Raw genomic sequence first — 13,447 nt, 5'->3', positions numbered from 1 at the left:
AAAGATGTGATATCTCTTCTCTCTCGGTGGACGCCACCATTAAGGTGGGTTGAGCCTCCCCTCATGGCAACTATATCTGAATGGCTCCACTTTTCAAAGCCTGACCACGACGCCACCTCATCACCATCTAATAAACCTTTTTTTCTAATACCAATATTAACTGAACCTTCCATCTTCTCCACCTTCTCCAATAAAATTTGGACCTGCATTCTATTTTCTTCTTTTTTCATTCATGTCCTAATTGTTCTTCTATTTAATTAGATAATTTGAAGTTTAACATTATTTTCATCTTAATTAAGTTATTATTATTATTATTATTATTGTGTGTGTTTTTATAATTATATTTTAAAAATAATATTTATATATAGAGAATCTTTTTAGATATTTCTCAATGTGTCGATTATTCATAAAACGTAAGAAGCAAATGAAATAGTAAGAAATCAAAGAATTTTTTAGAAATACTATAACAGCTAATTATTCTTTTTTCTCTGACAAATGATCAGAACTTCGTCAGGGTTCGAAACCTACTTAGAGGTCTACTAGAGATAAAAAATTGTTGAAGAAAGAACAAAAGAAACATCTTATTGTGTTCTAGTGATCGAAAAATAATAAATAATAAATTTATTGAAGATAACTATGTACTTATAAAATATCATTTGAATTCATCATATTTCATCATATTTGAGATGTGACATGGTTCCAAAGAGTGAATTGAATAGTTTCAATAAGATTTCATTTTTGAATAAAAATTTATTTTAGGATTATTTCATCTATTCATTCTATCAATAACCAAGTTAAATCTAATGTATCATAAGGAATTTACTTTTTTCTACTTAGAGCTTAATATTATGTAGGAGATCAAAAGTACACATATATTTACTAATATTAACTAAATAATGATTTATTTAATACTATACTCATAATTATAACTTATCTTTCTCCTTTTTTTCATGTATAAAATGGTACGTGTTTTTTTTAAAATAGATATTTTAAATGTTTTTTATATGAACATCCAATCTGGTTAAGTTTTATGTATCAACAAATGAATGAGAAAAATAAAAGAAAATATATTGCACAGATGAATCTATGAGCACACGGTAAAAGAGAAATACATTGAAAATGATAAAGTATACATTGTAGAAAAATCATTATAGAAATATAATTATACATTGATTTTTTTAGTGAAATACAAACAAATTATTACATCAATAATAATATTTTATTTTAGTGAATAAATTATTCAAAGAAAAATAAAAAATTAAAACAACACAATTTTATAAAAGACAAAAAATATTTAATTTGGAATGATTAAGTTATAATTAAGATATATAATATTAAAAAGTATAAGTTTTTTTATTCTTTTTTATAATATTACAGTATTAAGTTTGTTTTAAAACAAGGAGTCTTGGCATTTTTAGTTATTCTTGTGTCAATCTTAGTGATTCTCGTGTGACAGACTGCATCCTCCATATTTCATTATTTAGCAGATTTGGTTCGGGTTCTTCTTCTCGATTGGAGCCTCATTTCTTGTATTCATGTGTTTAGAAGAAGCAAAATCATGGCCAATTCATTTTCACTCATCAAGTTTTCTTTTTATCCATGATTTCCTTTCTTTGGCATTGTTAGTTTATGCCTCTTTTATAGCGCTACAAAAGAGGCATAAACTAACAAGCGTATTCTTGAATGAAGTGGTAAATTACTAATGTGAAATTCAATCCTTTTGTTTCTCAGTAAAAACAGAATAAAGTATAGTTAGCGTGAATAATAGCAATTGATAGAAAGTTATAGTTATGACATTAAAGATTAGTTTAGTCCATAAAGATTGAATTCATATTTTATATGAACTTAGACTAAATTATAATTTTGATTTTTTTATAATTTGTAATATGCGATTTTGATTATTTTATTTTATATTTTTATAATTTTGATTTTCTTATTTTAAAAATTTATTATTTTGGTTTGATTTTTAATTTTTCATACATTTATTTATTTTTAAAATTTATTTAATTAAATTATTTTCTTGTGATGTCTTAAATGAATAGATTAGATTGAGGAACTGCATGTCAACTCCACTCCCAACTGTATTTGGCTTTCTAGCATAAACAATTTATGTGGCTAGAAAAGTTTGGTGAGTTCAAGAACCATTACAATTTTGACTTTCATATTTTATTTTCAAGATACTGCTCCTACTCAGCCTATATCTTGACCATTTAGCAATAGCATTTTTGGCAACTCCCTACTGGTGGACACACAACTTCTGATATTCTATTATTGTTATCTTTGATTAGGTTGATTGACTTGGTTCATCAGGATCAGTTCTCAAAATTGAAGGTGAAAGCCATTTAATCTTAATTTTGGTTTATTTTTAGCATTGGATTAATTTCTAGCTAACTTCTTTATGGACCTAATATTAATTGGCATGAGAATTTTTTTCTGCTATATTCTAATACTTGAATGCGAGCAAGTCTGTATAGTTATAATTATAAATAATATAATAACAAAAAAATATGATAGGCCAGGTAGCAGATTGTATTTATTCACTTCTACGGGTTGGTTTGTCTTTCATTCCTTGAAATTAACAAGTCATCTATCAAAAGAAAGAACAATTTTATTGAGTTTTTTTTCTTTGAAAATTAGATGAAACCTAAATTTCTTTGAAAATTTATTGAGTTTTTTTTTTTTTCGTTCAACAAAGCCTGTGGAAGGCCAATTAGGCCATGCCCTCACCACCACCATGAATAGAGGATGCCATCGTTCAACAAAGCCTGTGGACCTGCACTGGATATTCAGACTAAGCATTTCACCCCTTATGGCTTGGTTCCACCACTCTAAGGGGCTGGTTGGCAGTGTATCCTCTGCAACTTATCCCGTGTGAAGCTGTTGCCACCGGTAGGGTATGTGTTCACCACATGTTGCTGTTGTCTGGCTTGTTTTTGCTCTATTCAATTTTATTCCTACACAGGTTGCTGAGCTGTTGGGGTCATTTGGATAGGTTTACCTGTGATTTCCACTATTTGGCAAGGTTTATTTTATTTGTAACAAGTTGAGAGCTTAATAGCCTTAGCTAGATGGGAATGTTAGAATATTAACATTATTACATTATTTGTCATTTTATAATGACTCTTATTTGTGTATTTTTGCATTTTATAACTACATTGGTAAATGATAAATTGTTATTTAATTATAAGTTTTTTTTCTATGTATTGGTAGCAAGATAGCTTGTTGTAGTTACTCACTAAGTATTTTGATAGCTGAAATTTGACCTAGGTTTTTAATTTAATGCCACAAAAAAATTTCAGAAAAAAAAAACACTACATCAGTTCTGGGATGAGAAACGATGTAGAATCAGGTACATTCTACATCGGTTCTGGAGGGAAACGATGTAGAATAAAGTACATTCTACATCGGTTATGTTGAGAAACCGATGTAGAATGTACTTGATTCTACATCGTTTCTCTTTCCAAAACCGATGTAGAATGTACATGATTCTACATCGTTTCCCTCCCAGAACCGATGTAGAATGCATGACTTTCTAAGTCAGTCATTGAACTGATGTTGTAGGGTCTCGGGTTTTCAACGACACCGGCCTACAACCACGCGTCGTAACCGATGTAGAAGGATCATTAGAACCGATGTAGAAGGACTTTTTTTTAGTAGTGAGCTTTTGTTGGTCTTAGTTAGTTTGGACTTCTAAACAACTTATTTATAGAAGAAAAATAAAGTAAGGATGGAACCTTGGATTCAAACCTCACATCGAACATTTTTTTTTTCATTTTCTAAACCACACATTTGTTATCACATTAGCATCATGTTATTAGTCACAACACGTCAGTTTCAGACAACTGTGTTAGCACCACGTACACCCCCTCATCAGCGTTACATGGCCATATCATCTCTAATAGCCCATGTCAATAAAAAAAAGTTAGAAAATGGATAGCTCACGGAAGGAGTTGATTGGCACTTGGAAAAAATTTCGAAATCAAATTTGCATAATTGAAAATAGGAGACTCAAAGTTGTACAATTGTAAAAGTTAAGAAAAAGGAAATGGTTAAATAGGTGGTAAAAATAAGTCAAATGAAAAAGAAAATGAATCGGTTTAATTTTATTTTTGGTGTCTTAACAAATTAAGTTGATCTTGACCCCTTCAAATAATCGAAATTAAACCATATTTTAAATTATATATTATATCTTAGAAATTCTGACTTTTGGAAGTTAACTTCCTACAATTTTGTATACAAATAATACATACAAGATCTAATCCTTGAAAGATTCACATTTCATATAAGATTTTCATAAACTTTCAATGAGTATAAGATTTTTTATACCATCACCCAATTAAATCATTTTTTAAATAACTTTTAAAATAATAGTTATCAAAGGGAACAAACTTAATGATTTCTAATTGAATGATAGTATAAAAAAAACTTTAAATCATCTGTGTATATACTATTTTCTTCTTATAAAACTTATAGTCATCTTTTCTCAAAAGAAAATTCTTTCTTGTGTTCAATATCAATCTCGTGTTGATTCGAACCTGAACTCACAAGGGTTGAGTTGGGCTCATTGATATTTTGTGGCGGATCATGATCTAGGTGACCCATTTCTATTTCATGGTGATGAATAGAACTAGAAGAAGAAGCATTGACCTTGGACTTATGGTGATGTGAGATGGAGGATGGGGGTGAGTCAATCTCATAGGGATGATGGGCCTCTGAGTCAAATCTTATTGGAGAAGTGGGATAGGTGTACATTTCACTATGGCACTGGCGTAGGAGATTGGCCTGAGACTTAGGTTGATTTGGGGTTGAGGGTGCAGATGAAGGGGTTTGCAATTGCAATCCACGATTTTGTTTTACATGCTTCTTCGCTGTGTGGTGCCAATTCCTTAGAGCTCTGGCTACTCTTTCATTGAATATGGTTGGTTTCATTGTTGAACCCATCTGTTATCACCCACAACCAATCAAATTTTGTTCATTCTTAATTCCCATTTGAGAAATTCTAAATTTAAAAAGGATTTTTTTTCAATAATTATTAGCTTGGGATGAGTAGGTATCATATGAAATTGTTAAAAATAAAAAGTTAGTTTATACATGTTAACTTACAATTGTTAAAAGAAAATATAAAAAAAGCAGATTTTTTTAAAAGAACATGAACTATATCAGTGAGTTTGTTTATACTTAAAAAAATAATTTTAAAATAAACATTTTTTTAATAAACAGATAAGATTTATTTCATAAAATAAATAAAAAATTATATTTTTAAACAGAAACAGTTTAGACAAATATATTTAAAAAATTAAAAATTATTTGTTTTATTAAAATAAACATATACTTTAACAAATAAATTAAATTTAAACAAAATGATCCAATATCATGCGAAGTGTTGGTTTTAACTAAGTTTTTTGCATTGTTTGCAAACATAAATTAACATATATGATAAAATTATTAGTTTTTGTAATATTTTTTTTGAAATTTATATATGAAATAATTTTTAATTCATCAATTAAAAATTTCGAAATTTTGTAGTGATAGTTAATAAACGCTGTATATGATTACTTTGATGAATAAATATGAAAATTTTATAATAAAAAATTGAAATGAAAAGATTAAATAAACAACAAGTTATGTGTGGAATGAATTGATACCTGTGTCACGAGAGCATAGAGAGGAAGAGTTACGTAGCTGCAAAGGAATTGAACGAGGACCCTGCCACATCATCCACGTTAATTAATTGTATAAAATTAATTAGCTTGAGACTAATATTGGCAAAGCTTTAGCATGAGTAAAATCAGTATGGATCTAGAAAATGGGACAAACCCCATTGTGACTTTGATCACCGCATCCTCCGTTTGGGAATGGAAACAGGATTTTATCCCAAATTGAAGCTGAAAAAAAGAAAAAGTTCCACCATTCATTTCATATAAGTAATTAAACTCAATAAAAAACAAGATAGTGTCATTCATCATGGATGGATAAAAAAATGCGAATAGAAATATAGTAATGGCATTTATTCAGATTACAATTGCACTCATCACAAGTCTTGATCATGTAGAAATATAACAATAGCATTCATGTATTTTCCTGTGGAAATTTCGTTTTCATTAACCAGAGTAGTAGCAAGCAATACCGAAATTTATTTTGCGGCACTTACCGCAGTCCATGAAAAGTAGGCAAGCTGAAAAGCATTCTGTAGGTTCCAATGAGCACGCCAAAAAAGAGACATGTAAAACTTAGTAACTAAATTAACAATTTACATTAATTGATTGATGTTATTGCTATGAAAAAGTGGTATAAAGACATGCCTGAAAGAGCACGAAATTAATGAGGTAGAGAGTAAGTCGAGGTTTGTTAAACCAGAAAAGGTCATCCCCAGGTTGCACCAGTGGCACTCCCTTTACAACCTCTCCTCGTTGTTGAATTCTTTGACCCATCTTTGTTATTATCACTTGCAACTTGGCTCCAACTAATAGAACAATCTACATTTTGGGGACATTAATTATAATTACAATTAGAAAAAATAAATATATCATTAATTAAGCTAAGGTATTGCGTGTGCTTACGATCAAAGGAGCAAATGGTAGCCAATAATAAGAGTACCAGCCTGTCCGTATACAAATAATGTATGGAAATGTAAGTATTTATACTTTTAATTAGTAATTAATAAAATGATTTAGCTTAGTAAATTATTATGAGATGTACTCGCTTACCATCCGTGTGAACCAGGAGAAAAAGCACTGTGATGAACCAGATTGGAGTACTAAAAAATTAGAAAGAGAGCAGTTGATTATTCTATAATTATGTAAATCAAACTGACATATAGATGTTATTTTAAAAAGATGGTTGCTATTCTATATTTTTTTTTTTTTGTAACAAAAGAAACCCTAAAAGACATAGATGGCCCGAATTAAGCGAAAAACCTGATTTCAACGACCACTTTGAAGTCCTCTTCCAAAGATCTTTTGATATATTGCCGAAAGTCGAATTTCGGGTGACTATGAGGCCCCAAATGTGCCTAAAACCAATTAAAGTTATATTGGACATTTCAAAGAGTTTATACTTAATTCATTTGGACCGTTGAAAGTAATTTATAAGTTCTTGGGGCGTAAATATAATTTGTTTATTGTAAAGCAAAATTTATTTGTGTCATGTTGATTTAGTGGGTGAAAATAATTTATACAAAACATAAAGTTAAATTGGAAATAAATTTTATTCTATAAAGGAAAAGTGACATACCAACAAAAGTATCAATGAATAATTACAGAAACGATAATATATAAAATTGGTAATGGTGTAATGTGATTACCATCATAAATCCATGCCTCAGTGTCAAGTAATCCACTTTAGGAACTGACCGTACAAACTGCCTGAAGAAACAAACCTATATAATGCAATAAAGTAAAGCAAAGAAGTGATTCTTATGTAAAGAAAATAAAATAAGAAAAAAGTAAAAAAAAAAAAAACGATGATGAGGAAAATTGGGTCAATTTGTTACAAATTAAAAAAAAAGAATATTAAGAATGCCATCAGTCGGAGCATAAAAACCTAAAATCTTATAAAAACTATCTAAACTTTTTGTCATTGGGTTGATTTTAGGGAATTGCTATGATCAATTATTTTTTTTCTGAAAGTAAATATTTTTACAGAAGTCATGAGACAAACTCTCAGAATATATAAATCATCCAAATGGATTTTGTTTCTTTCAACAAAGTCCTCTTTAAGACATAGAAATCACCAAAATGAATTTTATCTCTTCAAACAAAATTTTCTCCATACACACGAACTACGGAATTAACATCTGGCAGCATACTTAAACAACTTCACCATCTATCAATTTTACTAGAGCTTGTGGGTGATTGCTTTAAACATTAACTAATATGCACCAGCTAGTAGCTACATACTACAAAGCTTCATATATATAGAGAGAGAAAGAGAGATGAGATTGATATTTTTAATAGACAAACATATAAAATAAAAAAAAAAAAGATTGGCATATAAGTATCGGGCATGACTTACAATCCAGAGGAGGACAGGATTTTGGGCCCAGAAACTCAGGTGTCTTCTCCCAAATGATGTTTCTCTCGCAAATCTAAATCGTTCAGGATCTGTGATAAAAACACATGCACAATATTACACCTATAAATGAGAGTTTTTCAACGTTATATAAATTATTTTCTTTTAGAATATTATCGTAAATTAAGAAATATTTAATTGATATAAAATTATTACATTTTAATTAAAATATCTTTATTATTAATTAATGGTAGATAAGGGAGGGAAAAAAGGTATTAATAAAAGAGACATAATTGAAAAGAGACATACATAAATATTAAGTGAGGAAATAATTAACAAAAGGTTTTTTACCTGATTCTTAATTTTTTAAAACAATTAGCATGTTAACCCGTGCTCTTGAACTCCTTATTTGGTCTTTACACACATGCTAAAAAGACTTATCAACAATATATATATATATATATATATATATATATATATATATATATATATAATTGATAAAATTATATTTTTGGTCCTCTAATTTGTCTCCAATTTTGATTTTGGTCCCCCTTTAAAATTATTGAAAAATTTTATCTTCCTATTTTATCCAATCATGCAATATTGATCTCTCAATCCAGAATTGAACATTGATTATTATAAATTAAGAAACGTTGATCACTTCTTATTAATGATGACTGTCACGTGTCATGTTCTAATTGAATCTTGAATCCATGGAAGATAAAATACATTATTGTTATCATTGATCAATCAGAACATGACACGTGACAATCATCATCCAATAAGAACGTGACACGTGACAGTCAATATTCTTTTGTAACAGTCAACATTCAGTTTTGGATTGAGAGATTAAAATTGCGTGATTGGATAAAATAAGAGGACAAAATTCATCAATAATTTTAAAAGAAAAACCAAAATTGAAATTAGAGACAAATTGGAAAACCAAAAATACAATTTTCCTTGTATAATTCATTAGGCCTTTAAAAGAAATATATAATTCATTACTATTATATCAATGAAAGGTGATGAGTGACTTGTTTAATACATCTCCCATTTTGAGAAAGGAAATTTAACATATATTAACCGTTGGATTGATAATTTAGATAATAAAAAAATATTCATGAATGACAAAGATGAAAGTTGGAAAAGTCTTTATTATTAACTAATGGTAGTTAAGAGAGAGAAAGAAAAGTACTATCGATAAAGGAGAAAGATAATAAGTAGGTGAAAAGAGGATTGATACTTGATAGGAGACATATATAGTTGTTTTTTTGAAGTCAGACAAATATAATTACTAAGTGAGGATATATATAATTGCAGTATAAAAAAGTGAGGATATAATTAAAAAAAAATTAACTTCAGTATTAAATTTTAAAACAATAAATGTTTTGAAACAAAAGAGGAAGTTAAGACATGAATATTTTTGAAATAGAAGGAGTATATATATATATATATATATATATATATATATATATATATATATATATATATATATATATATATATATATACATATGCAGGCTACAAACCGTGTGAAAATTGGTACTGTGCTGTCTTGGTTTCCTCTTCCCATCGTTTCCACCTTCTCATCTATTGTCGCAATTAATTCAAGAAAATAAGTAACTCGATCAGAGATGTATCCAAAGGGAATGTTCAAAGTAAATGTACATATATATTCTTAATTACCTTTGCTCTACCCAGAGCTAGAGTGAGTATGCAGTAAAGGACATGAAAGACAGCCAGCACGAAGATAAATATATGGAGTTGATGAATACCCTCGGATGAGACAAACGGGACTTTACCCTACGCATTTTAACAATAAAAACCACATTAGATAGGACCCGGCTTAGTTAGGTTTCTACTTTCAAGTGACAAATAAATGGGTTTTTTAGGATATGGATAAATAAATAAAATTCAAGTAGTACTTATATATTGAGCATTTCTTGCGCGGGTTTCGATTAATTTAATTAGCTGGATTTGAAATTAGAATAAATCATAATATTTAAAGAAAACATGTATATTAACAGAATAATTTTAAAAAAAAAAATAAAATTGACAAGTTTTAAATGAAATAATAAAAACTAATTAATTCACTTTAAAATACAATATTTTTATTTTTTTAACTAGTCGTTGTTTCTTTAAAATACAGTGTTCATAGAATTCTAGAATAGATTTTCTTTTTCTTCTTTTTATTTCTATATTACTTCATTTTTCAATCATCCTTTTTTTGTTCTCATTACTCCCTTTAAGCTTTGACATGCATTCACAGTCATGGCGGATTCTTTTTTAAACCAAAAAAAAAAATGGTATTGAACTCAAAACATTATTATTATTGCTGGAAATTTCTACCCCTGTATTTACGGCAAAGAAAAATGCTCATTCCTTGGCTTAGTTACTTAGAAATTTCCCGTGAATGCATTTCTACTTAGGAAATTAACTCGTACATGGAGAAGTCAATATCGTTGTAAAATTAAATGAGGTAGGCTAACCTACTTTTTAAATATTTTTATTTATTGTTTGATAAAATCTTATGTTCGTTCCATTCACAAAGAATGGGCTTAAGTTAATGACATTGGTTTTAAATTTACCTTATAATTAAAGAATATTAAAAAATGTATTATTCATGCTTTTAACAAAGTTTATAGAAATGTTGTTTTTAATGTCTTTATCACTATATGTAATTCATATTTTAAACTAATACAGCTCTTTAATTCTTTTCAAAAGTACGTACCCTATAAAAGCAAGTCATTCTTTTATTTGTTTGGGGGTGAATTCGGTATTTAAAAATAACTTTAAGCTCTCATTAATTTGAATCGAGTAAAATATTTAGGGAGAACTATTTTTATCTTATCATAATAGTTTAACAAAAAAATTATAGAGTAATGATTAGCATACGCGCCAACTTGGGGCATATTATTACATGCAGGTGAAAGCATGAGAGAAATAAAAAATAATAATAAATCTATTATATGATAAGTAATTTGATAGGAAAAGAATAGAGAAATAAAAAGTAAATAAAAACAAGATAAAAGAGAGAGAACACATATTTACGGCAATAAAAGCAAAGACCAATAATTATTATAATTTATATATATTTAAATAATATTATTTCGTGATAATTATATGATTTAAATATTTAATTCAGTGCCAGTATAAAACATATATATTACATTGTTTATTGTTTATAAGTTGTTACATGTCAAAAGAAATTATAAGGATACCATAATTACTTAAACTTTTTTAATATAATAACATATATATAACGTAAGACAAAAAAAGATTATCATTAATCGACTCAAATGCATGAATACATACATACCGGGGGACAGTTGTCACCACCTCCCGCCGCCAAAATACGACGGTGATTTTGGTTATCGGAATCGAGAAAAGCCGCTAGTAATCTCCGACCATTATTGGTTCGGTGCTCTGACTCTTCCTTCTTCTTATAGTATTTTTTTGGACAGGGGTGAAATGTCCCCGCAACCTTTTCTGATATACATATCCTCGATATTAGACCTTGTCCTACCGTTAGGAGCAACGATATGAACCCCAATAGCATAAGCTCTGCATGCATGTAATCCAACTATCAATTAAGTTAATTATTTTTCACTGAAGCTTTGATTTAATTTGTCACATAAACAACTTTACTAATTAAATGGTTCAGACTCACACCTGATTTGATCTTTTCGAGTGCCTCGCATAGAGCTCTCTTGTGCTTCTTCTTCAACCACTATTTTCGCATGAACACATAGACAATATTCATAATCAAAATCAAATACTTACAAATGTAATTAATATACGTGTATGTATATATACCTTTCCAATGAGATGCAGGATGTGCTCGATCAAGATAGATATGGAGAGCAAAACGAAGCAAACAACGGCCACAGCCCATGTAGGTGTTTCCTGTAAGGTTTTTCCTCCCATGCTTGCTTCTTAATTGAGTTGCTATCATATACCTTCTTTCTTTCTTTCTTTCTTTTTTCTTTTTTGTCGTTCCCCGGAATTAATCTGAGTGTATAAATAGATAGCAGATGATGTGAGTAGTGAGTAGGGAGATGGACCAAGTAAGCATAGCTAGCTCCCCGATATTGAACGGAAAAATCTATATGTTCTAGTAGTGGGGGAAACTGAGAAGAGTGAGGTACGTTCAAAGAAGGTTATTTCACTGTTTATTACACTTTTAAGAATTTTAAAAATAAAATAATATAACGAAATTTTATTGTTTATGACTTTCACGTATATACGAAAAGCAAGAGATTTGCCTCACTTAGCTTGGACTTTGATGCATAATATTTTATTTTATTTTTCACTTCTAATTAATATTTTTAATAACTTTATTCTTCTATTTTAATTTTTATTTAAGATTATTTATTACATTTATTAATTATTTTATTTTATTTTTAGTTTAATTTAATTTAATATTTATTCATTAAGAGAATAAATTTTATGATATGTAATTTTATAGGGGAAAAAAATAAGATAAAAGAGAAAGAGAACACACAAAATAACTTCTTTCTAACAATTTATTTTTAGTTTTACATCAATTTTTGTGAATGAGAGGAGCCAAATCTTAAAATTAATTATGGTCAAGATGACTCACGAAATTTGATAATAAAAAAAAAATCAGTACCCTAATAAACCCTTTAGGAGTCAAATCCTGATCGTTTTTTAGTTGGCGTCTAAGAAACTTCTTATTTATTGCAAGATCTTATCAAATAAAGTTCAAAGATATTATATAATAAATAATATATTTAAATTAATTTAAATTTAAAATATAAACGTAGGAAGATCAACAAAGAAATGATATCCATATATAAAAATCAATTAAATTATCTTTAATGTAAAAATCATTTTAATGTTAAAGTATTTATTATTTTAGGAGTTCTAATTTGTTTTAAATTATTCCTTATTTTAAAAACTAAGAAGATACTATCCAATTATTTTTTAATATTATCATTTTTTGTATTTTTCTAAGAAAATATGAAAGAGTAAAATGGGATGGTGATATATATGGGCAGATGAAATTATATTAATATATTTTGAAATTCTGAATATTTAATATTTATTTATTATTTAATGACCCAATTATTTGAAAGATGCATTTTTTATTTACTTTTTTTAACATTTTGATTGATGATTAGACTCTACCGGATATTAACTTATATATTAGTCGTGTTATTTGAAAAGAAAAATAATTAAATATTTTTTTATCTTAACTCTCTAATTTATCAGAAATAATATATTATGATTAGTCAAAAATTCAATAAAAAATAAATATAATTTAATCAAGAATTATTTCTATCAAAAATCAAACTCAAATATTATTCAAACAATTTAATCTTAATTTTAAGTAATTAACCCTTTGTACTTCATCATTTGTTTAACAGTTGGTATATATAAGTCTAAGTAAATTTTTCTATCTATGAAATTAATGG

General features: G+C 28.0%; 1 protein-coding gene and 1 non-coding gene across 2 annotated transcripts; one reads left to right on the top strand and one right to left on the bottom strand.

Moving 5' to 3' along the window:
* Window positions 1-2,916: 2,916 nt before the first annotated feature.
* Window positions 2,917-12,076, bottom strand: LOC100776714 (MLO-like protein 6). Its single transcript, XM_003539359.5, has 15 exons — window positions 11,826-12,076; window positions 11,682-11,739; window positions 11,329-11,573; window positions 9,696-9,812; window positions 9,539-9,599; window positions 8,014-8,102; window positions 7,304-7,378; window positions 6,918-7,012; window positions 6,708-6,757; window positions 6,561-6,601; window positions 6,303-6,476; window positions 6,152-6,187; window positions 5,818-5,885; window positions 5,646-5,706; window positions 2,917-4,941 (listed from the first exon to the last, which is right to left on the bottom strand). The coding sequence occupies exons 1-15, from the start codon at window positions 11,934-11,936 to the stop codon at window positions 4,474-4,476; spliced, it is 1,749 nt and encodes a 582-aa protein (XP_003539407.1). The 5' UTR covers window positions 11,937-12,076; the 3' UTR covers window positions 2,917-4,473.
* Window positions 8,681-8,788, top strand: MIR1520G (microRNA MIR1520g). The gene has a single exon (NR_126599.1). It is a non-coding gene; the product is annotated as a microRNA MIR1520g (primary transcript).
* Window positions 12,077-13,447: the final 1,371 nt, after the last annotated feature.

Source organism: Glycine max, chromosome 12 (assembly GCF_000004515.6).
Source record: "Glycine max cultivar Williams 82 chromosome 12, Glycine_max_v4.0, whole genome shotgun sequence".
Lineage (NCBI taxonomy): Eukaryota > Viridiplantae > Streptophyta > Magnoliopsida > Fabales > Fabaceae > Glycine > Glycine max.
This window is presented reverse-complemented; position numbering and strand designations above follow the sequence as displayed.

Coding starts and splice junctions, on each gene's coding strand:
- LOC100776714 (XM_003539359.5), bottom strand. CDS start 11,936: ATGGGAGGAAAAACCTTACAGGAAACACCTACATGGGCTGTGGCCGTT. Junction 9,600..9,695: donor TAGCTCTGGGTAGAGCAAAG/GTAATTAAGAAT, acceptor TTGCGACAATAG/ATGAGAAGGTGGAAACGATG. Junction 6,602..6,707: donor TCTCCTGGTTCACACGGATG/GTAAGCGAGTAC, acceptor GTATACGGACAG/GCTGGTACTCTTATTATTGG.